General features: G+C 37.8%; 1 protein-coding gene across 2 annotated transcripts in view; it reads left to right on the forward strand.

Annotated features, from left to right (window-relative positions):
• TLL1 (tolloid like 1) overlaps positions 1-22,724 on the forward strand; it is a 132,752-nt gene that overhangs the window by 87,969 nt on the left and 22,059 nt on the right. For both annotated transcript variants that reach the window (XM_042871945.1, XM_042871946.1), the window contains exons 10-16: positions 5,710-5,812; positions 7,648-7,764; positions 8,805-8,950; positions 14,158-14,353; positions 16,206-16,331; positions 19,292-19,452; positions 22,034-22,214. In XM_042871945.1, the coding sequence (XP_042727879.1) occupies positions 5,710-5,812; positions 7,648-7,764; positions 8,805-8,950; positions 14,158-14,353; positions 16,206-16,331; positions 19,292-19,452; positions 22,034-22,214 (1,030 nt within the window). The remainder of the gene's footprint in view (positions 1-5,709; positions 5,813-7,647; positions 7,765-8,804; positions 8,951-14,157; positions 14,354-16,205; positions 16,332-19,291; positions 19,453-22,033; positions 22,215-22,724) is intronic.

Raw genomic sequence — 22,724 nt, forward strand, 5'->3', positions numbered from 1 at the left:
GCAGCAATTGTTTTATTGATAGAGGTCATAAACTGCCAGCCCAATCTAAAATACTCACGTCCCTATGACTAAAACAAGGCAGTTCATTCACCCTGTACTTTTTCCAAAGATTTAAGACTACATAGTAAACAGCTGTATGTGCTGCCAGCTGTACACAGAGTATCTATAGAAAGAAATATCTCTCTGGAAGGATGGTGCTTTTAACACTGTATGCCCTCAGCCAGAGCAAATATCTCCTGGTGGGGAGAGATATTTTTAACATGAGGCATTTCAACTGTGCCAGTGCTTTTTTGTATCTGTCCCTTTGAATAAGCTACACTACCTTCTGTTTATTCATTAACTTTTACAATTAATGACGAGAGAGGACAGATAAGTCCTTGGTTGAAATGGAAAAAAATCCACAGGAGAAAGTTTACTTTGTACTACTTAGTGTTTGCTATATATCCTAGGCAATAGGAGGTATGATATTCTCTTTGAAGCTGCAGTAGTACAATTAGATCAATTGTGTAATCAATAATTCTTTAATTGTGCTGACTAGCACTCTCTGATTGCCATTCGTATGAATACTTTCAGCTGTCTTGCTCCCTTGAGCAAACTCTACCTTGTCTTTAGTTCTTTTAAATACTTTCCAGAACTGCAAAATAGAATTTTACATATTCTTGTTTGGTTGCTGACCAGAAATCATGCTGTGACATGCTGAGGGTTCTGCTTATGTACAGTTGATGGATTCTGGTTAACGTTAAGGAATTGCTGTATCATCAAATACTTTGGCATGTCAGAGTCAGAAAAAGCTATGAAGGTTATTTCATATGGTTTGGAAAGCAGAGACTGTTAAGGAGGCTCAACAAATTTTAATGGATCATGTTCAGTAGCTCTTTGGGATCGTGACACGATCACACTTAAGTAACATCAACCTTTTCCCAATTCTGTCCTGGTGCCTAAGTTTTGGAGAAAGGCAGATTTGCTAACAGAAAATGGAGAAAGGTGATGTTTCATTTGTGACCTGAAAAGTGGAAAACTTACAGCCAGACTGGTCAGAGACCTCCAGACTGTAAACATTTCAGCCAGCGGAGGAGGAATAGGATAAGGCTTCCATAAGCCAGTTGGGTTAGCTTAAGCAGCCATGGGAGGCAGTCTGACCTTAACCTAGCTGTCTGTGTCTGACTAGAGAAGAATCCTCCCCCTTGTGAAAGCCTCTGCCTGCACTGCTGGATTGAGGTTGGCATGGGTGGAAGAGGACAGTAGACTGCTAAGGGCAGTAGAGTTTGCAGAATACGTACCCACAGAATTACAAATACAGAGTTACCTACCCACATTCAGAGAAACTCAGGAGAAGAAGAAGGTAATAGCTTAGAAGGAATCTGAACTGCGAATGGATGAGCCAAGAAGAAACATTTTTGTGAGGCCTTTACTTAAAAGATAGATTAAAGAGGAAAATTGGCTGATGGAGTTGCCAAGCCACTCCCTATGATAATTGAAAAGTCATGGCAATGAGGTGAAGTCCCAGGTGACTGGAAAAAAGGTAACATCATACCCATTTTTAAAAAGGGCAAAGAAGATGAGCTTAGGACCTATCAGTCTCACCCCTGTGCCAGGGAAGATCATGGAACAGATTATTCTGGAAGTGATGCTAATGCACTTGAAAGACAGGGAGGCGATATGGGAGAACCAGAGTGGCCTGTCAGTATCCAGAGGGGAGCTACAGGAAAGAAGGGAACAGACTCTTTAGCAGGGTCTGTTATGATAAAACAAGGGGAAATGGCTTTGACCTCAAAGAAGGTAGATTTAGGTTAGATATAAGAGAAAAGTCTCTTACAGGGAGGGAGTTGTGGCACTGGAGCAGGTTACCTAGTGTTGTGGTTGATGCTCCATCCCTGGAGACTTTAAAGGTGGGGGCTGGATAAAGCCCTGAGCAACCTGATGTAGTGTGCTGTCTCTGTTCATTATGGGGGAGTTGGGCTACATGGCCTTCAGAGGTCCTTTCCAACTCTAAGAATTCTATGATTCTGTGATTTAAAGGGCATACAAACTTGCTTTGTTGAATGAGAGAATAATATACAGGATGCCTCTGCCTTTCATTAATAGAGGTAGATTCAAATAGCTCTTGGAAATCAGAGAAAAAAAGTGAAGCAGGGGGAGGCATACAAATGATTGTACTTTTAGCTGGATGTGTGTGTTTTTCGTGCTAACTAAATATGGTATGTAAGTGGCTTGGGATGCTGATAATACCAGTACATGTACCTGAAATTGTTGTTTTAGTTGTAAAGGCAAAATCCTCTGGGGGTTAGACATCAGGGAAAGCTAAGAGAAGTTTGAGGGGTGTATTGGTAGCCACAGGGAAGGAGGTGAGCTGTGAGGTTCCTTTTTGGGAAAGAATAGAAGTCTGCATCCAGGGAATTTGATGAAACAGAAGGTGTAGATGGAACGAAACATACAAAGATGTTGATAGCCCATCTACACCAGCCTAGTAAATGCCAACTGAGGAGTTCAGCAAATGCTTTGACACATGCCATTTTGGGACCTACGGGAAAGCACAGTGATCTAGAAGCTGAATGTTTGTAGAATTATTTCTGTCAAATATCTCAGTAACCTGGAATGAAAAAGACTTCCATTTTTCAGGATTTTTATAAGTATCATTCTCCACCAAGGGCTTAATGAAAAACTGGTAAATGGGAAAAGGGAAGGGAAGGGAAGGACATAGCTTACGAAATGTATTTAAGATAGAGGCTATTAGAAACCCAGGTTCTAGGATCTGCTGACAGTACTGAAATGGGAAAACAGTATTGCAGTCTAGTTCACAGAACCCGCAGAGGCACAGGACATCTCGAGTCAAGTCTTGGATGTCTCAGTGGTACATGATCTAGGAGTAATCAGTGACCGTGAGGATGATTTACATACTGGCTTTCATTAAAAAGATAAATAAACAAGCAAACAGCCCTCGTCTCCCCCACAGGGAACACTTCCTTCTTATTCCCTCTGAATTTCTTACCTGCTCTAGCTTTTAATAGCTCTGATTTACTTGCTGTAGTTTCTATAAGAAAATTCTTACTGTTATAATTCACCAAATGATTGAACATGTGAGCATTTCATTCTTTCCTAATCCCAATTTCAAGCACATCTCCTATCCAGGTAACACAAGATACTATTATTCAGAATTGTTTTGTTTTGTTTGATTGTTTGTTTGCTTTATGCTAGGGTTTTATTAGCTCTGTTTTTCAAAGTTCAGGGAAGGGGAATCTCTACCCAAAGCCAGGCAATGTGAATATTGGAATATCGCTCAGAAAGAAAAAAAATCTATTTCTGAAAACTTTTCAGTATAAGGAATGCATATATATAATTGTAAATGTGTTCATTTCTATTCTGGTTATTATAGAGACAAAGAGACGAGGTTACACAGCAATTGTGTTTGATTTCAGATCAGTCCATTTTTATCTTGAATCTCTGAATGGAAGCCTACAGTATCATGAGTATTCATTGTGATGGGTCTTTATGATCCAGAGGGCCAATACCAGTTCTGGAGATAAGTTATTACATATCATATATAATATCTAAATGTTGTGGAGTTTCCAAAGTGTCAAACTAACATCAAAGCATATGTTCTCTGTGTAAAAATGTGAGACTAAGAGAGCAGACTTAATTTTTTGCATCTGCTACTCTGAAAATATTCCAAAGCAGCCTGCAGGATGTTCCCAAGAAGAACGCAGTGCTAGAGGCAGACTGTAGCTTAAGCAACCTTCTTGGAGACTTTGTGGTTGTGTTAGCGTATTGTGGGTATACACATTTGGCCTTATTCAATCATCAGAACAGGTATCCATTTACTCAGTGCTATCCTGATGGTCCTTGGCAGGTTTCGTGGCTCCATACCTTCATCCCACAAGGCTGCAGCTGCCAATGTTAACGTGCTTCACTGTGTGGGAGTTCTGCCTATTGGGATTTATGTGCAGCTTCACAGATGTTCTCTGTTACCTATCGCATCAACGTAGTAAAGGTGAAAGCTGCATGTGAGCTTGCTTTTCCACCCAAACAGAATGCAGCCAGCATTTCTGTGATGGTGGAAGATACAGTGTGGCTTTTAAAATAGTCAGAAGCTTTTTCCATTCTCTGTGGAAAGCAAAAGAGATTTTTGAGATCAACTGTATGTGCGTGTACTCTTTTGTTTGTTTGCGAAAAGTAAGTTAAAGGAAACCCACTGGTAGTTCAATGCTAAGGCAGATAGGGCTATGGAAGATTGATCTTCATTAATGTTGTTTGGAGAGGAACTTCAACACTCCATTCTCTAAACTGCACAACCACGCTGCTGGGCTTTACGCGAGCTTTAAATGAGCTTCCTCCAATAGCTGTTTTTCTTTTGAGAATTTAACAGTCTGAAAATGTTTTGCCTTTCTTGCGTTAATGTTGTAACACATCATTGTCTTTGGAGAGACGTATGGTGCCTTCAGAAAAGATGGAAGAAAAGCATCCAGTATGGATACCTGCTCCCGTTATTACGGTGCTATATTTCCCTCCCTGCTTTTGGACAAGGGGTAAATTCCTATCCTGCCAGTTGACACACACAGCTGCTTCATAGGCTGCCATGGAGATATATTTGTGCTCTCTGAGGTATTTGCTGCTGTGCGGCAATTCCTAGTCGCTTTATAATAGCAGGTTTCAATTGTGAGCTCCCAGGATCAAACCTAAAAATAGAACCACTTAATGCTCATCAGCGAGTAAAGAAGATTTTTACAGTTAGTCTGAAATACTTATTAATGTATGCTGAGGAAATGTTCTCAAAGAAAATGTGTTCTTTTTCCAATATACTTAAATCCATTTCAAGGATATGACTTGGAAATGATTTCATAATACATAATATGAATGATTCTTAATCTTCGGTTTTTAACTTATCCTTCAAATTGTAGGGCATAAAGCTAACAGTGTCCCAGTCAGTTCGAGCCCAGCCTGTAGGTAGTGTGAACCTATGATCAGACTAAAACCTACTTCTTTGTTACAAGTGTAACTTTATGGTGGTTTTAGATGAGTATTTTTAAACCAAAGTGAGAAAATGTGATGGTCTACAGTGCTCCTGATATTATGTATTGAAAATATGCCCGCTTACAGATACTCTCAGTAAAATTTGAATTCCAATTCCAGATAATCAAAGATCTCTGTATTAAAAGCTGTATTGTAGTTTCATTACAATGAGTGAATTCTGTGTGAAAAGGGAAAATATGTACCATTTCTTTCGATTTTTTTAAATTTTTTTTTTAGTTTATTGGTCCACCATTTCAATATATCACTTCTCTGAAAGTAAAAAATGTCAAAATTGTCATTGAACAGAAATGCACATTAACCAACAAAACAAAACAAAACAAAAAAAGATTTATACCTGTGTCTGCAGCTTACAATCATAGAACAGAATGGAAAAAGGACTGGCAAGAGAATTATCAGACTTAAAATCATACTGCCGAGTTCTCAAATTCCTATTTTTCAGTGAAGACCTCCTTGTAAGCAACTGAGTTTGTCTTGAATGTTCTCAACTATGTGAAATTATAGAAAATTTTTAATATTTCCCTATAAATTTTTACTTACTATAAGAAATAGTTGAAGTTAATTATCTAAGCAGTTGAGATCCTGTTAAGGATGACCACTGGCTTCAGACCTGCAGATTGCTGTTGGGATTGTTTTCCAATGTGAACCATATGTTATTTACTGACAAGTTCTCCTCTGATTTAGATTGTTTTAAACTTCACCACGATGGACCTGTACAAGAGCAGTCTCTGTTGGTACGACTATATTGAAGTAAGAGATGGCTACTGGAGAAAATCACCTCTGCTTGGTATGCAATTTGTGAACGCTGCACTGACTTACCATACTCATACAGTTCAGTGGACTCACTGCTTGCAGTTGTAGCTGTAATACCCTTGTGAGTTATTTCTAGCTTCCTAGAATGTGTGTAAGGTGGGAAAGAGACACTCTCCAATACCTTGTTTACATGACTTCAAATCTCTACAATCTTCAATTTCTCTACAATCAGCTGTTGTCAGTACATGTACCATGTTGCATGCTTCATGTGTGGAAAGAAGACAACTACAGAACATGCAACTTTTTGCTTATGGGTGTTTTCATAGATATTTTGCAAAATGTGGGAATAGTATAATGACAGAGCTGCAGAGCATTTGACGGGGAATCCATAGAGCATGTGATGAGCACATGCAAAGTGGGTGTGAACACCCACTGTCAATTTGTACTTACCAGCTCTGTACTTGTGCTTTTGAAATTATAAATAGGTTACTCTTGCATATTCTTTGCTTCTTCAGTGCAAAATCAGTGAAGAACATGCAAAACAATAATGACTTAAGTCTTGAGAGTTTAAGTAATGTGTGGGAAGCTGCAGGTAGCTTTTTCTTAATTCAGAGGGTTGGTGGGGAGATTATGTGCCCCATCATGCTGCCATTAGATCTAAGCCTACTGTGTCCACATCTTCTTTGCTGGTTACTATTGAATTAAAAAAAAAAAAAAAAAAAAGGATGGCTGTTAATTAATTTCAGCTTCAGACAGCATGCAGTTTATACTGACGGAGCACCCAAATCTCAACTTCTACATGTTGGGATTTAAAGTCTAGGTCAGAATTCTTCCAAAGGATAAAATACTAATTTTGAACTTCATTTCAGTGATTTTATTGATTTTTATTTTTTAATGCATATCACTATATATGATTCTGTAAGCTTTCTTTCATGCTGCCCAAGTGATTTCTGTATATGTTACCGTCTCACCTGTGGGTTGTGTACTAGTCCTTTTCTCTGGACAGTATGACTTAACATAGCAAAGCCTTTATTTTTAAATTGTCAAAGAAGGATAAATTTTCCCCTGTCATAACCGGACCTTTCCTTGTTAGTTCCATAGACTTAGAATAAATAACACTAGTTGAATCCAGAGACTACATTAGACATTCTGTGGACTTCAACAATTGAATCTGGGGGTTTCAGACTGTAAGAAACGTGAGTCTCCAACTTCTTGAGTCAGGTTTGTTGTTGTTTTTAGAATTAAGACTAAAATATTTGTTCGCATCTTCACAACCACAATTTAAAAACAACTGTAGAAAGATAAAATGGAAGTAGATGCAGAGGAAAGAATTTTAATGGTAGTGCCTCTTTGTTTTTTATTTTTTATTTTGAAGAAAAGAGGAAACAATTAATACCAAACAGTAATTACCCTTTCTCTATCACCTAGATAAATGGAGATTTCACCTACCTAGGCTGAAATAAGAGGATAACGTAGTCCAGGGTCATTTGGATTTTAGTTTTTAAATCTCTCTGGCTCTTAGACATGATGAGCAGTCTTACTGTGACCTGGATGTTACGCTCTTTCAGATTAGCACTTACTCTGCCCTTCCAAAATGCCCAGGTCTGTGTACATACAAACAATCATTTTTCAACTTAATTCCCCCAAGTTTTTTTTTACTTTGACTTGTTGGCCTGACAGCAATGAAACGCTTCATAATAAAATCTTTGTGTATTTAGGTCCTAATGGGCACGTGTGCTCGGCCATAAGCGTGTCAACAGTTCCACTGAGCTGGTTATGTTACTCGTGTTCTGTAATGTCAAACACGTGTGCAAATGTTTGCAGCATTTGAGGCAGCAGAAAATGCAGTTACTGGTTGCATGTTTTTAGGCAGGTTTTGTGGTGACAAACTGCCAGAAGTCCTCGCGTCCTCTGACAGCAGGATGTGGATTGAGTTCCGTAGCAGCAGCAACTGGGTTGGAAAAGGCTTTGCAGCAGTTTATGAAGGTGGGTGTCTGACAGCACTAAAAAATGACCTGCTTCTGGAGACAAAAAATTGACTGGATGCCTTTGGAAAAGAAGTAAATATTTGTATATTTACATGTATACATACATATAGTCAGAAATAGTAATACGAAATTGGTGTTTTATTACTGAAAGGGGGTAGAATATTATTAGTAGATAAGATATTTTGAAACATCCTGAGATCAGATGTCAGATGACCTCTTTTCCAGGGACATAGTTTTTGTGATTTTTTTTTTTTTGCCTGTTCTTTACTTAACTAAATATTCATGGTCTTGTGCGCAGTGTGTGGAAATAATTATTTGAGTACTTTCTGTTCATTCTTCAGAAAATCTGACTAAAGTTTTCCATATGCTCTGGGATAATTTAATAAAGAGGTACTCCCACACACTGAGTGTGTTATGAAGTCTACATTCACCTGTTTAAAATAGAGCCTGTTTTCTTAAATATTGAATCCATGGTGGTAAACCCTAGGATTAAATTGCTATTTACAGCTCTCCATGTGGCTATCGGTGTGGATCCTGAGAAAGCATTTACTTTTCGTGCACGTATTTGTTATTAATATGAAATATTTCTTCAAATTTAATATAAACTTGTAGTGATAATCTGTAGGCCAAAATGTCTGGACTATTATAAAATATGAGGTTTCTTTGTTATTTTTTTCTTTCTAAAAGTTAGTAAATGGTAATGGAGAAGGTATATTAAATATATTTTGAACGTGAACAAAAAGTAAACATTATTTTGACCATGTAATTATGTTCTGTAAAATATATAGGTTCAGATAGATTACCAGTGATTTCCAAGTCTTCAACATTATCAACACATTTAGCACTACTGGAAATGATCTATAGCATTCGCTAACTGAAATATATATTGTAGACTAAATGTTTATAATTTGTCCTTGCTAGGTTTATGAGTATTTTCTCCTCATTAGTATTAAAAAGAAGAGGGAGGTAAAAATGTCAGTTTGGGCGTTGGGGACTGTAAATGTCACTGTTGACTTTGAATTTCATGCTTTTTACCAGCGATCTGTGGAGGTGAAATCCACAAAAACGAAGGCCAGATCCAGTCTCCCAATTACCCTGATGACTACAGACCGATGAAGGAATGCGTGTGGAAAATAACAGTGTCTGAAAACTACAATGTAGGATTAACCTTTCAAGCATTTGAGGTAAACTGATTTAACCTAACTCAGAAAACCATCTAGTGGATAAATGGCAGTGACGTTGAAGTGAAATCCTTTTAAACCTGTGAGGGAATTAACGAATTCTCCGTGATAAATAACATCCAGAATCCAATTCAGCTCTCCATGAGACCTTCCTTTTTATTGCAGAAGTTTTCAAGAAGATTAAAGGTCTTTATATTATCTATGCTATTTGAGTTGGAATGTTTCAAGTGCTGGCAATTGTTGCAGTTTAACAAATACGTAATCCAGTTCAGCAAGTCTGCTTTAATATTCCGTTAAATAATAGGGATTTTGTATCTTTGCTGAATCTTATCTTGAAAAAAGAAATCTCGAAAGAAAACATTGCAATGTTTGGCTTCTGTTTAAAAAAAAAAAAAGTGAAATACTATATAAAAAACATATAAATGTACTTAGGTTCGGTCTTTGAATGTATATTCAGAAGGGGAAGAAAACAAATCTGTGGTGAGTCATATCTGTGTGCCTCTATAATACATCTCTCCATGTAAACATTGTTAAACAGTAGTAAATAACAAGAACAAAAATAATAAACAATATTCATGCATTTAAAAAAAAAAATATGTACATATACACTGTTTTGAAGTTCGTAGGTAGATTTAGTCATATGATTGTGGTCTGGTCTAGTGCAGGCAAGGTGAGCTCTTCTTTCCCAAAGATCCTTTCAGATGCTGTTCACAGAAGTTCTTCCTCCTGCTTGTGTGGAACTTGCTGTATTCCTGTTTGTCTTTGTTGCCCCTTGTCCTGTCACTGTACACCACTGAAAAGAGTCTGGCCTCATTCACTCGGCTTTCTTTTCAGCACTTAAGACCTTAAGTAGTTTACTGACAAATATGGAGCCTTACTAATCTGACATTGTTGTTCAGTAATTTTTATTATAGTCACGAGAGAAGTGACACTGTGTAGATTTCTGAAGCATGACCTCCACGCAGATGCTTAGAGTTGATCTACGTGCATATTACATTATTGCTTGCACTGACTGTAGTTCAATTTCGTCTATACAGGGAAAATGAGAGCACCATTTTAGTAGTGGTTAGGGCTGCAGTATGATCTGTTACACTGCTGTTCTCCTGCAGACTTAAGAATTTAGACTCACCTCACTAGAGGTGAGTCATGAGCTGACTCTACTCCTCCTGAGAAGAAAGAAATTGGGCAGTATAGTTGGTGGTAGTCTCAGTCAAAAGGGAATTAGCACCTCTGCTAGATGTGTTTTGAAGCGTGTCCCAAGTAAGGACTTGAAAGGCCCACACTTTTCTGACATGTGAATCCAGAGCAAGCAAGATGCCCTTGAGCACCAAATGAGGAGCTCCGGAAGAGCATGGCAGTTCTTTCACATATATCTATCTTTACTATGTTTCTTTCTGGCTGTTCCACCGGGCTGCCTGCAATGAATTCGAGTTGTTTTGGAAAATAAAGTGCCCTGCCTATAGATTCATTGTCAGGGCTGATTTCCAATTTAGGTCCAAGCACGGGAACGTAGGTGTTCTCTGTTTTGGTACTAAGTCCCTCTCTGGACTGAATCCTTGGTGAGCTGCCCAGAAAAACACAAAGTTGTTTGAAAATCGCAGTTCTGCGTGCCAGCTTAGATTTAAAAAAAAAAGTAAATGTCAGGCCAAAGAGTTATTGCAGTGTGTTTGTGAGAAAATCACTTCTCTGTCCTTTGAAAGGTACACTTAAGTATGAGGAATTCTCATTATCCATATGTAATGCTAGAAAAAATAACTGTATAAATAACCTCCACTCTGAAATGAAAGCAGTGGGGAAATTGAGAATTTCAAACTGCATCAGTGAGTCATCCTGTTTTGCCTGCTGTGGGCAATGGGTTTTCCACCAAGTGTGGGATTACCTCCTCTTTCTTGGCTGCCTGGGGGGGGGAGCTCCACTTTCCACTACCTGTATGATACCAGAGATGTGAGGACTGGTAACTCCTTTTTTTTTCCTTTTTCTGACAGAAGTCCATTGTCTGAGTAAGATATGTATACCTGAACTGGAGTTTGGCTGTATCAACAAAATATTAATAATGAAAAAAATGTTTTCACCTGAAATGATTGCTTTCAAATTTTCTCCTCAAATCTTTATCTTTTGATAAAATCTTTTTGTTTTTTTGGGGGGGAGTGTTCTTATTTTTCTTTCTCTTTCTCTTTTTTTTTTTTTTTTTTTTTTCCCCAAAGCTGGAATGATGTGAAAGAAATTTCTTTTCCTCGTGAGAATGGATGTTGAAAAGTTACCTAGCTTTCCATTTAATCAGGAGATTTCTCGTTGTTTTCTTGTGCTTATGGGCCTGACTTAGGAATTTTTCTGTCATTTTTTTTCAACGTAATTCACTAATGCCATTCAAATTCTGGGTTTCTTCCAAATCCTTCAGACCCAATGGTACCTTTCATTCTCTTAAAAGAAACTGTATTTTCCTATTAAAACTTGTTTGTTTTTGCTTTTTTCTTGCTAACATTTTGCATGATTTTTGGTTTTTTTTTCCTTATCCACATGAAATTTTAAACTTGTGAAATGTTATTGCTCCAGTAAATAAGTACTACCAGATCATTCCAATTACAGCTAAGCTTACTGGCTGTCCTGTCATTAACCTGGGAAGATTTCCTACCGTTGTGAAAGGAAGAATGAATGAACAACTTCAGAAAGTGTAACAGAACTTTATAAGGCAGTGTTCCCAATATTGCTTTACAACAATATTGTAAAATATGAGGTTTGCACAGGTAAAACCTACCTTTACTTACCAGCCTTAAAACCACTTATTGCTTCTCAGAAACACTATTCTTATCTTTGAATTTATATATAGCTATTTAATCCTCTAATGTATTAATAATAATGGCATCACTTGAAGTAGTGGTACTCTAAAAATAAATAATTATGGTAGAATGGCCACCACTTGGAATCGCTTTATTAGAAATCAATAGCACTCTGTAAATTGGTTGATTATTGTAGTCTTAGAAAACTTAGCAACTCGCTGTTATATAAAATGGATTTGTGGCATTTTTCTTCTGCCAAAAATAAGGAGTGATTCTCAGGGAAAAAAAAAAAAAAAAGAAAGAAAGCCCTAACATTTTACTTCAGTAGGAGTTTGGTACATGAAACTCAGAGCTACACTTGGCCTTTAAAAGTAATAATTTCCATACTGCCCCGTAGAACATGGGAAATGTGGAAAAAAACAGATGTTAATTAAAAGTTCGAGTCGTGTAAAGTCCACAGACATGTGGGGGGAAAATAAACAATTCCTTCTTTGATTTTAATGGGCTTTGTGCCAGGTCACTTCTTTCTACATTGGAGTTGGTTTGTTTTTTGGTTTTTTTTTTTTTTTTTTTTTTTTTGAGATTATAAGGCAAGTTGGATATGATGTCATGCATTTATTAAGATGAATGAAAATTTGCAATCTGTATTACAGCGTCAAGGACTTAGCAGTGCTCAGGTAGACACGTCTGACCGCATTAGTTGCAAACAGCTGCCCCTGAAGTCAGTAAGAGGTAGTTTCACCCTAAATCACTGGGGCTTTTCTCATTTCTCTAATTCTGGCCCAAATTGAAAAATTAAAGCAAAAGGCAATATGGTTTGTGCCAGAGAAATGAGTGGGAGAAAATTACTTGAAGAATTGGAAAGCTGGAAAGAAGACGGAGAAATTTTGTGTGTAAGAGACATATTTTGATGGCATTAAAATGAAATAAAATCAAACAACCCCTTCTCCTAGACTTCCCTCTTACATAAAGGAAGCAGCATTCCTAATGTGCTAAATGAAAGCTCCTTAGTCAGTGGTGGTTTACTGAGCTTAGAGGTAGTCATAATGCTCAGCCAGAACAGGGTGGCACCAATGACAGATACTGTATGTGCAACTGTTGTTTAAGTAAAGTATCAGATGTGGGTTTTTCTGGGCTTGGTATGAATTGATTGCTGTCCTTTTAACAGAGCTGAAATGTGCTGAATTCAATCTGAGGCTTCTCCAACCCCTTCTCCCTCCCTGACTGTTCTCTCTGTGCCCCAAACGTATCCCACGATTCAGCCACTTGGTTGAACAGTTGTTCCTGTAGAGGATTTAGTTTTGAGCACTGGGATTTAGGTAATGCTTTCATAGCTGAGGTGCGATATTAATTGAGTAACATGAAGTAAATGACCCGGATCAAGAGGATTTTCAATACTGTTGGGAAATATTTCTGTCACAAAGACAGGCATAATTATTATTTAGGCTTCAGATAGGATTCCATTCAGTCTGCTTTTGCTTTCTCTGTTGCAACAATTCCTCTGATTGACTCTGAAGATACTACTATGTAAAGAACTTAAGACTTACCCAGGTACAAATGCCAATGTGGCCACTGGCCACAAGTCTGTGCTTGGCTATCCTCTGGCAGGTTTTTTAAACAAGAGGTGCATTTTCAGTTGTTCTGGTTTCAGTGCTTTGCTTTGATAATATGAAAAAAAAGATTAACTTTTTGACTCGAATTAAGACAAAGTTACCTGAAATCAGGAGCAATGCAACAGAAACCAAATTCTTTGGCTGCAGAAAAATAACAATGATACTTTTTGTCATCAGTTCTATTGGCTGGTAAGTAGCTGATAATGTTAAGTGTATTTGGGTCTAATTGTTCAAATGCTTCAAACTCTTCATTCACTTTGATTTTTTTCAACTGCCCTGCAACATCTGTAATGGCAAATGCAACTTTTTGCACTGTGTTTACAATAAAGAAAGAAAATAAAATGCTCATCTCCATCTAAAGTCTGGCAGGTTGGCAATGTATAAAAGTCTTTTCATATTAATAAAAATGAGCTTTATAACATTTCAAAACCAACTGATATTTCTGACCTGCTCAGTTATTGAATCATTAACATTGTGTACTTGCATGTACATGAGAAAATAATTTACTTGTACTCAGAGCAACAGGAATTTGGCAGAACATTGGGAAGCTTAGAGATGGGCTTGTCTCTCCTAATTACTTTGTCCTGTTTAGATTGTTGTATCCTATGTAACAATCTCAAGTTTTTCTTATTGTTAAAAAAAAAGAAAAAAGAAAAAAAAGGTATTTTAAACAGTCTAGTGGTTCTGCTTCATCACCCTCCTAGTGTTTGAATCGCAAAATATTTTATAACATTTTCTATTCACGATATGACTGATATTTTATATTTATGGTCAAATTGAAAAAAATCCCTTCAAAATTTTTTTTTTTTTTTTTTTACAGATTGAAAGACATGACAACTGTGCATATGACTACTTGGAAATTCGAGATGGAATGAATGAAAACAGCCCTTTGATTGGTCACTTCTGTGGCTATGACAAGCCAGAAGACATTAGATCTACCTCTAATACTCTGTGGATGAAGTTTGTTTCCGATGGAACGGTTAACAAAGCAGGATTTGCAGCTAACTTTTTTAAAGGTAAATGTTGAAGCTTGTTTTCAGACCTGTGAACTTCTCATTGTTTGCCTGTTCAAAGAAGGGCAGCAAAGCTGGTGAAATGTCTGGAGCAAAAATCTTATGGGGAGCAACTGAGGTAACTGGGATTGTTCAGTCTGGAGAAGAGGAGGCTCAGGGAAGATCTTATTGCTTTCTGTAAGGAGATTGTGGAGAGGTGGGGTCAGCCTTTTCTCACAGATAACAGCGATGGAACGAGAGATAATGGCCTCAAGTTGCTCCATGGGAGGATCGGGTTGGATATTAGGAAAAATTTCTTCTTAGGAGAGTGGTGAGGCATTAGCACAGGCTGCACAAGGAGATATTAGACTGTCCCTGGGTGTGTAGAAGAATCATGGAGCTGTGGCGCTGAGGAACATGACGAGTAGAAATGGTGGGAATGGGTTGGAGTTGGGCTGGATGATCTTAGAGGTCTTTCCAATCGTAATGATTCTGTGAGTCTGTGTTTTATCCTTGTACCAAAAAAAAAAAAAAAGAATGGGATTATAATGGGATTCAAAAAAATATTTTTGAACCTGTTTTTATCATATCATATCATAGGATGGCCTGGGTTGGCCTGGGTTGAAAAGGACCACAGCGCTCATCTAGTTTCAACCCCCCTCCTGGGTGCTAACCACCAGATCGGGCTGCCCAATTTTCTACTTAAAACTGTTCTGTAATATGTTTTATTAACCTGGACAGGCTATTTTTATTAAAAAAATAATAATAATTGTAAAATATTTCGAAGCACCTTGAAACACATCTGTTCTTGCAAAATACATTCCTTGGGCTAATTGTGTTATCAAATATAAAATTAAGTAATATAATCATAATAGAGATGACTGGGTCTTTTCTGCTAAAATAGTTTTCTTTGAATCTACATGTTTCTTCCAGCTATTCTGCTGCATTAGGCTGCATTATCAGCTTATTATTGTCCATCAGCAAGGTGGAAAAAAAGAACTGAGAGACCATGGAGTGACCGGTGGCCTCAGTGTCTGTCTCTAGCTTGTGGAGTTCCAGCTCTGTTCTACCTAAGGCACAGTGAAAGGCAACAGCGCTAATAGGCCATGCTAGCTCCTAAAATACAAGTCACATCACAAGGAAAGCCTTCTTGCTCCCTTGCAAAGCCACAAGCTGGGGATTTTCTTACTCTGTTAGTTTTCACTCTAGAGAATTAAAACTTGGAAGGCTGTAGACACAAGGGTGGGAACTCTTTTACTCTTCAGGAATCACTTGTCTCAAGTTCGTAAGGAAATAATATTTGAACATCTGAGGAATATTCTAAAAATGAACCTCATGGGTATACTTCACAGCTAGTACAGGCAATACACTGTTCCCTTCCCTCCCCCGCCTTGATGTATCTTGTTCACTTTAATATCAGTAGAATGAAAACCTGGGATTTGAGGATTCTGTTAATCTGTTTTTGAGTATGAATTCAGGATAATACACAAATTGATTTTGTGGGAGATAAAGTGCCCTTCAAGTGACCCTGCTCTGGATTTTCAGTCTTTCTTTCAATACTTTATACAACCTTTAGATTAATGCTGCCTAAATGATTGTGTGTTGCCAACAAAGTGCTTATAAACTGGATCTGCAGCTGTCAGTAGATATTGTAAAAAAGCAAAGCAAAACAATTACACAAAAATGCACATTCTTATTTTCTCCATTACAGGTCTCCTTAGTGTTTGAAAGTGCTCTAGTCAGCATCCACGGTGTGTTTTGTAGCACACCTTATAACGGCATATATTACAGCTTTCGGGGTTAATACTGATCCATCACTTACAGCTGAGAAAGTTAATTATTTAACACATTTTTTCATTCTTCCCTGTCTTGGCAGAGGAAGATGAATGTGCCAAACCTGACAATGGTGGCTGTGAGCAGCGCTGTGTTAACACTCTGGGCAGTTACCAGTGCGCCTGTGATCCTGGCTATGAACTCGGTCCTGACAAAAAGAGCTGTGAAGGTACAATCTGTTGCTATGGTCTCAGGTATTAAAGCTCCAGGCTTTGATCATTCACCTTTCGGATGCTCTCTCCTAGCAATGTAAGGTCTGCGGAGCAAGCCTGGAAAACCAGGGCTGCCTTGAAAGCAGTGGGGCTATGTCCCTCCATAGAGGTCATCTTTCATTGGGTTGCTGTCACTAAATGTTTCAGGTTTTCTGGTAGTCGATTAGAAACATTGCAAATAACTTCATGCTTTTCCCAACTTCACGTTGTATTACTCATCCTCATTAAATCAAAGCCTCCCATTGTGTGCAAAGAGCGAATTATCAGCAGAGCCATGTGCTGCTGTCAGGAACTTGAATGATCCCTCTGACAGGCTCTGATTGCAGTAGATCCTTTATTCTAGCAGGATCCTCCAGTGCAAAACTCAGAGAAATCCTTACCAGTGCCAGTCTGATCATTGACTTTTCTGTCAGGATCCTGAAACTCAGAGAAATCTTCCCTAATACTAGTCAGATTTTTTGGGTTTTTATTACTGGAAAAAAAAAAATTCTACATTTCAGAGATGAGTGAAGCTTGATCAGGTAATCAGTTGGAGAAATAAAAACCTGATAAATTGAAGTTTGTATAAACAAAGGGTTGAACTGAGATAACCTTTTGCTTCATGTACGTTTTTCATATGGAAAGGAAAGAAGCAAAAGCTGTTGATCAGTACGTAGCAATTATTGTTTGGATTTCCACTCATAAACATGAATACATTCAGGGATAGCATGAGTTATTCTTCTCTGAGTTCATCTATTTGTGTTTCAGGGGTGAATAGATTTTGAAAATTGAAGTGCTCTGTGTTATGGTTTCCTTCAGATACGATTCACTGCTCTCTATTTATTTTCCAATTCCCTGGCTTTCACTCATGATTTGTCACAATTTGGGGTAGTTTTGCACGGATTCTTTGCATTTATTATTCTGCTTTTGATTCTGTGGGTGTTGATGGTTTTTTGTGTGTGAAGCAGAGATAGAACTTGACTATAGCCATATTGGTCTGAAGGTGTTATTAAGCTGATGGTTTGTTGTTTTTTTTTTTCCCCTCCTTAAATTTAATAGTGAGCATATGGGAAAAATAAGTTATTTCAGGTCTGGTGTACTGAAATGGCTGCATATTAGTCAGTGTGCAGAAAATAAGGTTAATCTAGCAGAGGCATGAAGACAGAGGTGGGCCCTTTGATCATCAGTCCAAATTTATGGAAGGAATTTGGCTTAGTCTGTCTAATGATCTGAGTCCAAACATTAGGGAAGGTTACCCATCCTTCAGAAAACTCTTTCTTCTTCCTCCTATAAAGAGAAGAAGCAGTAATTCCTCAGCACACAAACAGGAAAGCAGCTCAGGAAAAAGGAGGAATCATGCTAAATAGTGCAGTGTAGCATGGAGCAAAACCCCCAAGCTATCCCTAGAAGTGTAAATGCATTTGTTCCACATGATTTATTCCTTACAATCTGTAGATGCTCATTGGGACTACTGAATTGAAGTCACTGTTGTCACAGTCAGCATTACATCCTAGAGTACGGTTTAGCAATTTGTGGGGTGCCTCAGCTGTTTTAATTGACATATGATGCCAGAGTAGAAGCCTCCAATTCAAACTCTGCCCAGTGCTTCACTGCAGTGTTGACATGCCCAGAAAATTGCTTCATGCTGTTTAATCCAAATCTCCCCTGCTGGCAGCATATTGGAGAGCTTTAAGAGTTTTTCAGTACTTTCATATTTCCCTCCACTGCCTCAAGGAACAATATAGTGATACTGAAAAACAGAAACTGAAAGCCAATAGTCTGATGTACTCTTTGCGTAGACTAGATGATTTTGGGAGCAGATATGTTATCTAACTGCAGTTTTGAAATCTGTACCAGGTCTGTTTTGAGTCGTGACCTATGGTCCCAGCTACCCCAACCTTGGTTAGATTACGTTTAAAGGTATGATGATAAGTCTTCTGCATGGGAAGCGAGACGCCAGCAGGAAGCCTGGGTTGCCCATGTGTGTTCTAACACAGAAACTGAAGAGTTCTCCCAGGCACATTAGTGTCGATGGAGTGTGTGTGTCATCAGCTAGATGACAGGTGTTGGTTTTCAATATGTTCAAGAAATGCTGAGCATCAGCATGCAGCAGTTGAAAGAAGAACGAACTTCCACCCAGCAGCTCCTCAGAAATTTTTGTGGATGTTTTTCAATGCTGTCGTGGTGCCATGATAGCATGAATGGAACAGAATATTGTTGAGAACTCCTGTGAATGCCATTACATTTTTTTCAACATTTTTTGCTCAAATGGAAAAGATTAATATTCCTGTCTTTTGCCTTCTGAACTGCATTCACACATGCTCTACAGCATTGTTCTGTTGTATAGGGATGACTAGTTTATAATTACATTCCAAATGGATATTTTCTGTGTTATTTCAACATCTGTACCTCAGCAAATTTAATTATATTTGAACAGTACATGATTACTGTCCTAAGGAACTGATCATACCTTGTAGCTTATCAGGAGGCACATATATCAACTGAAGGAGGTTGGGCAAATTCTGGATCAATAATCAATAGAAGAAGCCAGGGTAATGTGAACTGCATCTTGAGTAGTTTGTCTGTAAGAAAAGGGTGATCAAGGTCCTGTGGAGAGAAGTGAGGTCAGAGGACTTGCATGGGAAAGGCTGTGAGAGAATAACCAGAGTCTCTGGAGGGAAGGGAAAAGAATGAATATGATAAAGCCATGTGTAGTCTTGAAACTTATCTCTGTCCACAAACCTGCAAGCTGTTCAAGATAGGGGCTGTCTCTTTCTCTTTGTTTGCACCAAGCATGATAAAACAAGATTCTGATTAGTCTGTCTGGGCATTACAGCAGTGTAAGTTATGAGAGGACTTGAATCTGCTCAGTGTGCTTCTGTTTACAGTAAAAGGCAGTTTCATTCCAGAAATGATGCTCTCCCTTTTCATTTTACAGCTGCTTGTGGAGGACTTCTGACAAAGCTAAATGGGACTATAACCACACCAGGGTGGCCCAAAGAATATCCTCCAAACAAAAACTGTGTGTGGCAGGTGGTTGCCCCAACGCAGTACCGAATTTCAATGAAGTTTGAGTTTTTTGAGTTAGAAGGCAATGAAGTGAGTAACTGTGAACAAAAAGCTGCACAATCTCTTACACGCTAAACAGTTTAATGAGCTTTCAGAAATAGGTATTGCCTTATAAAACCCTCACTTAACTGTTCATGCACTGACAATAACCATAGATATTCTTGGTTTTGTTCTGGGACTGTTTCTGGGCTCTTTCAAAACAAACACGGAGAGAATATCTTTCTTTTACGTATCAACTGAATGTATATGTATTATAAGAAATTTAGAAGAAATGTTCTCTGCTGAGTCTCAGCTGACTTTTTTTTTTTTTTTTTATCAACAAAGTAAAACAGAACAAATGTCTGAGACTTATTGGAAAGAATTCAAGACAAGAAAATCTGGAGAAACCAAATCATCTTTAAAGATTATGACTACAAAGATTACACATAAGGTTTGGTTAGTGACAGAGCCAGGGAACATTTAAATCACTTATAAGCCTCTCAAGGGTGAATGTTTTACAAGGAACAGTACTCAAAATAAGGCACAATGGAGTAACAAGGCTGTTTGAAGAATGCCATTTTTCTCCAAGTGAATCTGGATCGGGTCTACTTAGTAGATGTACTTGGAAAAAAATAACAGCACAACTGCGGTGCTTCGGCCCAAGGAGCAGAGAGTTAGGAGCAAGTCACATGCCAGCTTCCACCACTGGGCTGGACTCTTTCCAAGCATCTTGTCAGTGCAGACAGCAGCATGCAGTGCTTGCTGGAGGTGGCACCCATCAAGCAGGGAAGCCCAGGGAGTCCCTAAATCCTTTCTCATCCCAGGGGAGAGGGACAGAGCAGAGATCACTGTGTGGGAAATGCTGCTCCTTCTAGCTTCAGGCAAAACAGTGAGCATGTTGCAGGATGTATTGGGTATCTAGAAGTATGGATTTTGCATCAGTGTTTCGATTCTGCTTCCTAGGTTTGGCTCTGTTACACCATCAAATTCCCTTGCTATGCTTGTACATTTTCTTCTGCAATTTCTTGATACTTTAGCCACATTTGCAAGCAAGGTACAAGAGGTTTTATCTGCTTTCTAAGGTTACGCAGGGCGTGCAAACTCTGCAGATATGAAAAATACATAAATAGCTGTTTTTTCAATGTTTATAGCTTTGTTTTGATCCTCTCCGGTAGTACTTAATCGACTTCAGCTTTGTATTGTTAACTAGCAGTACGTTCATCTGTGAAAATCAGAAGAAACATGCATAATAAATGGGACATTCAGACATTTTCAGAGTGTAGACTTAATGTCTGCCTGTATACATTTAGCAAATGCTTTAATTTTGTTGTTGTTTTAGGAGCTCCATGAAGTACCAGTATTAAAATTCTAATCTTTTGCACTTATATTTTTCACTTTTAATTTTGCGATTATCTTTTAATTCTATTTATATTTTATATAGGGCTGTAAAAAGGCCCAAAAAAACAATCTCAAATTACATTGCATTTTTAATCTAAACCTATAAGAGCATCAGAGTTCATCACTAGTATACTGTAGAAATTATAGTTGTTAATTATATCTGAAAGTGGTAGGCATTATTATTATTTATCCTACAATTAATATAAATCAATATATAATAGAAACTCAAGTTTTATACCTTTGTTCTCTGCGTTGTATGAATATGATTTCAACATTTCTTTTATGACTGTAAATTGTGATTTGTCAAATACAACCCATATTTAACGGACAGCTTGTTATGAATCCTCCTGGCCACTGTTTTCTCTTAAGCTATTAATTGCAGGCAGCTGGGGCATTTTTGATGAAACAATTGATTGTTGAGCCTAAGAAGCTTAGAAGTTTTTGGGTGGAAGGCCTTCTGTTGACCGAGGAATTATGCATTGACTGTATTATCATGAGTAGTTAGCCCTTGCATAAGGCTTTTTATTACATTATTGTATCTTATTTTTAACTGTTCAGGGAAAGCCGCATGTATTAGCCCTCTGAATTATAGCTATGCTACACTTAAAGATTTGTAGAATTAATAGTGCAGATTTATATATTCATGAGTAAATGAGTATCACGGATTCATAGAATCGGTTGAGTTGGAGGAGACCATTAAGGGCCATATAGTCCAACTCCTCTGCAACAAACAGGAACACCTACAGCTAAATCAGTCTGCTTATGGCAAAATTGTGTAATAAAAACCTCTCTTGGATGATTCTAAACAAGTTTTTTTTTTTATTTCTGAGGAGTAAACTGCTGAATGTTTGTAGATTTTGGGTATCTGGCTTATCGCATGAAGACAGTTGTAAATGTATAGGGTGAACATTTCTAGATCTTAGTCAAAGTCCGATATTTTTACTTTTTAGATATAATTGATATTTTAAGCATTTTAAAATTGCAATACCTAACAGAGATTGTGAAAAATAATGGAGTTTTGAGTATAAGACCTTAGTCTTACTGACTTTAAATATGCTCATGTAAAGTGAACAACTGTAAGCATTTGCAAATGTTTTCAGGTTCAGGAAAATGTGGAACAATATTTTAATGCATTACTGAGTGGCACATAGTATTTGAAGTCCTTGCATTTGTAGCCGATTTCATGCTTTTGCTTTGGTTAGCTAAAAAAAAATAAAGATCTCTCTTTTCCCAGGTGTGCAAATACGATTACGTGGAGATCCGCAGTGGCCTTTCTTCTGATTCTAAACTACACGGTAAATTCTGCGGTACGGAAGTGCCTGAAGTTATCACCTCACAGTACAACAACATGCGAATCGAGTTCAGGTCTGACAATACAGTGTCAAAAAAAGGCTTCAAGGCACACTTCTTTTCAGGTACAGAAAATCACTCTTGTGTACCTGTGAGAGCCTTTGAGCACACACTGCCTGGGTGGAACGAGTATTGCGTTCTGGTGTGAAAGTGGGCTGTCCTTCCCTCACAGTTTTTCACTGCAGTTTTAATTCTGTTTTATTTGCAAAAGTATAATCTGCTTTTCTTTCTTAAAATACGGTTCTGAATTCTAACATCTGCATATGGTAGAAAATATGTAGGATGCACATTCACACATTTACATTACAAAGGAGTCTAAAAAAAGCTTTGTAAGATAAGAAGAAAGGCAATCTAATGAGTGTTCCTAAATTTCTGTTGGGTTTCTTTTCTCCCAAGTTCTGTTGCTGAGTTTTTTCCAAATCCCACTCCCGACATGATATGAATTACATGCTGTGTACTCTTGCCTTTTTTTCCACTCATATCTCGTAATATATTACATTAGTTATAAAATTACTACTTCGTGATAGAACATTTGCTTAGCATTATGGGTTCTTTCTTGCCAAACTTTGCACTTC

The sequence above is a fragment of the Lagopus leucura genome, unplaced genomic scaffold (genome assembly GCF_019238085.1).
Source record: "Lagopus leucura isolate 7727_CA_CO unplaced genomic scaffold, USGS_WTPT01 Super-Scaffold_100004, whole genome shotgun sequence".
NCBI classification, from domain to species: Eukaryota; Metazoa; Chordata; class Aves; order Galliformes; family Phasianidae; genus Lagopus; species Lagopus leucura.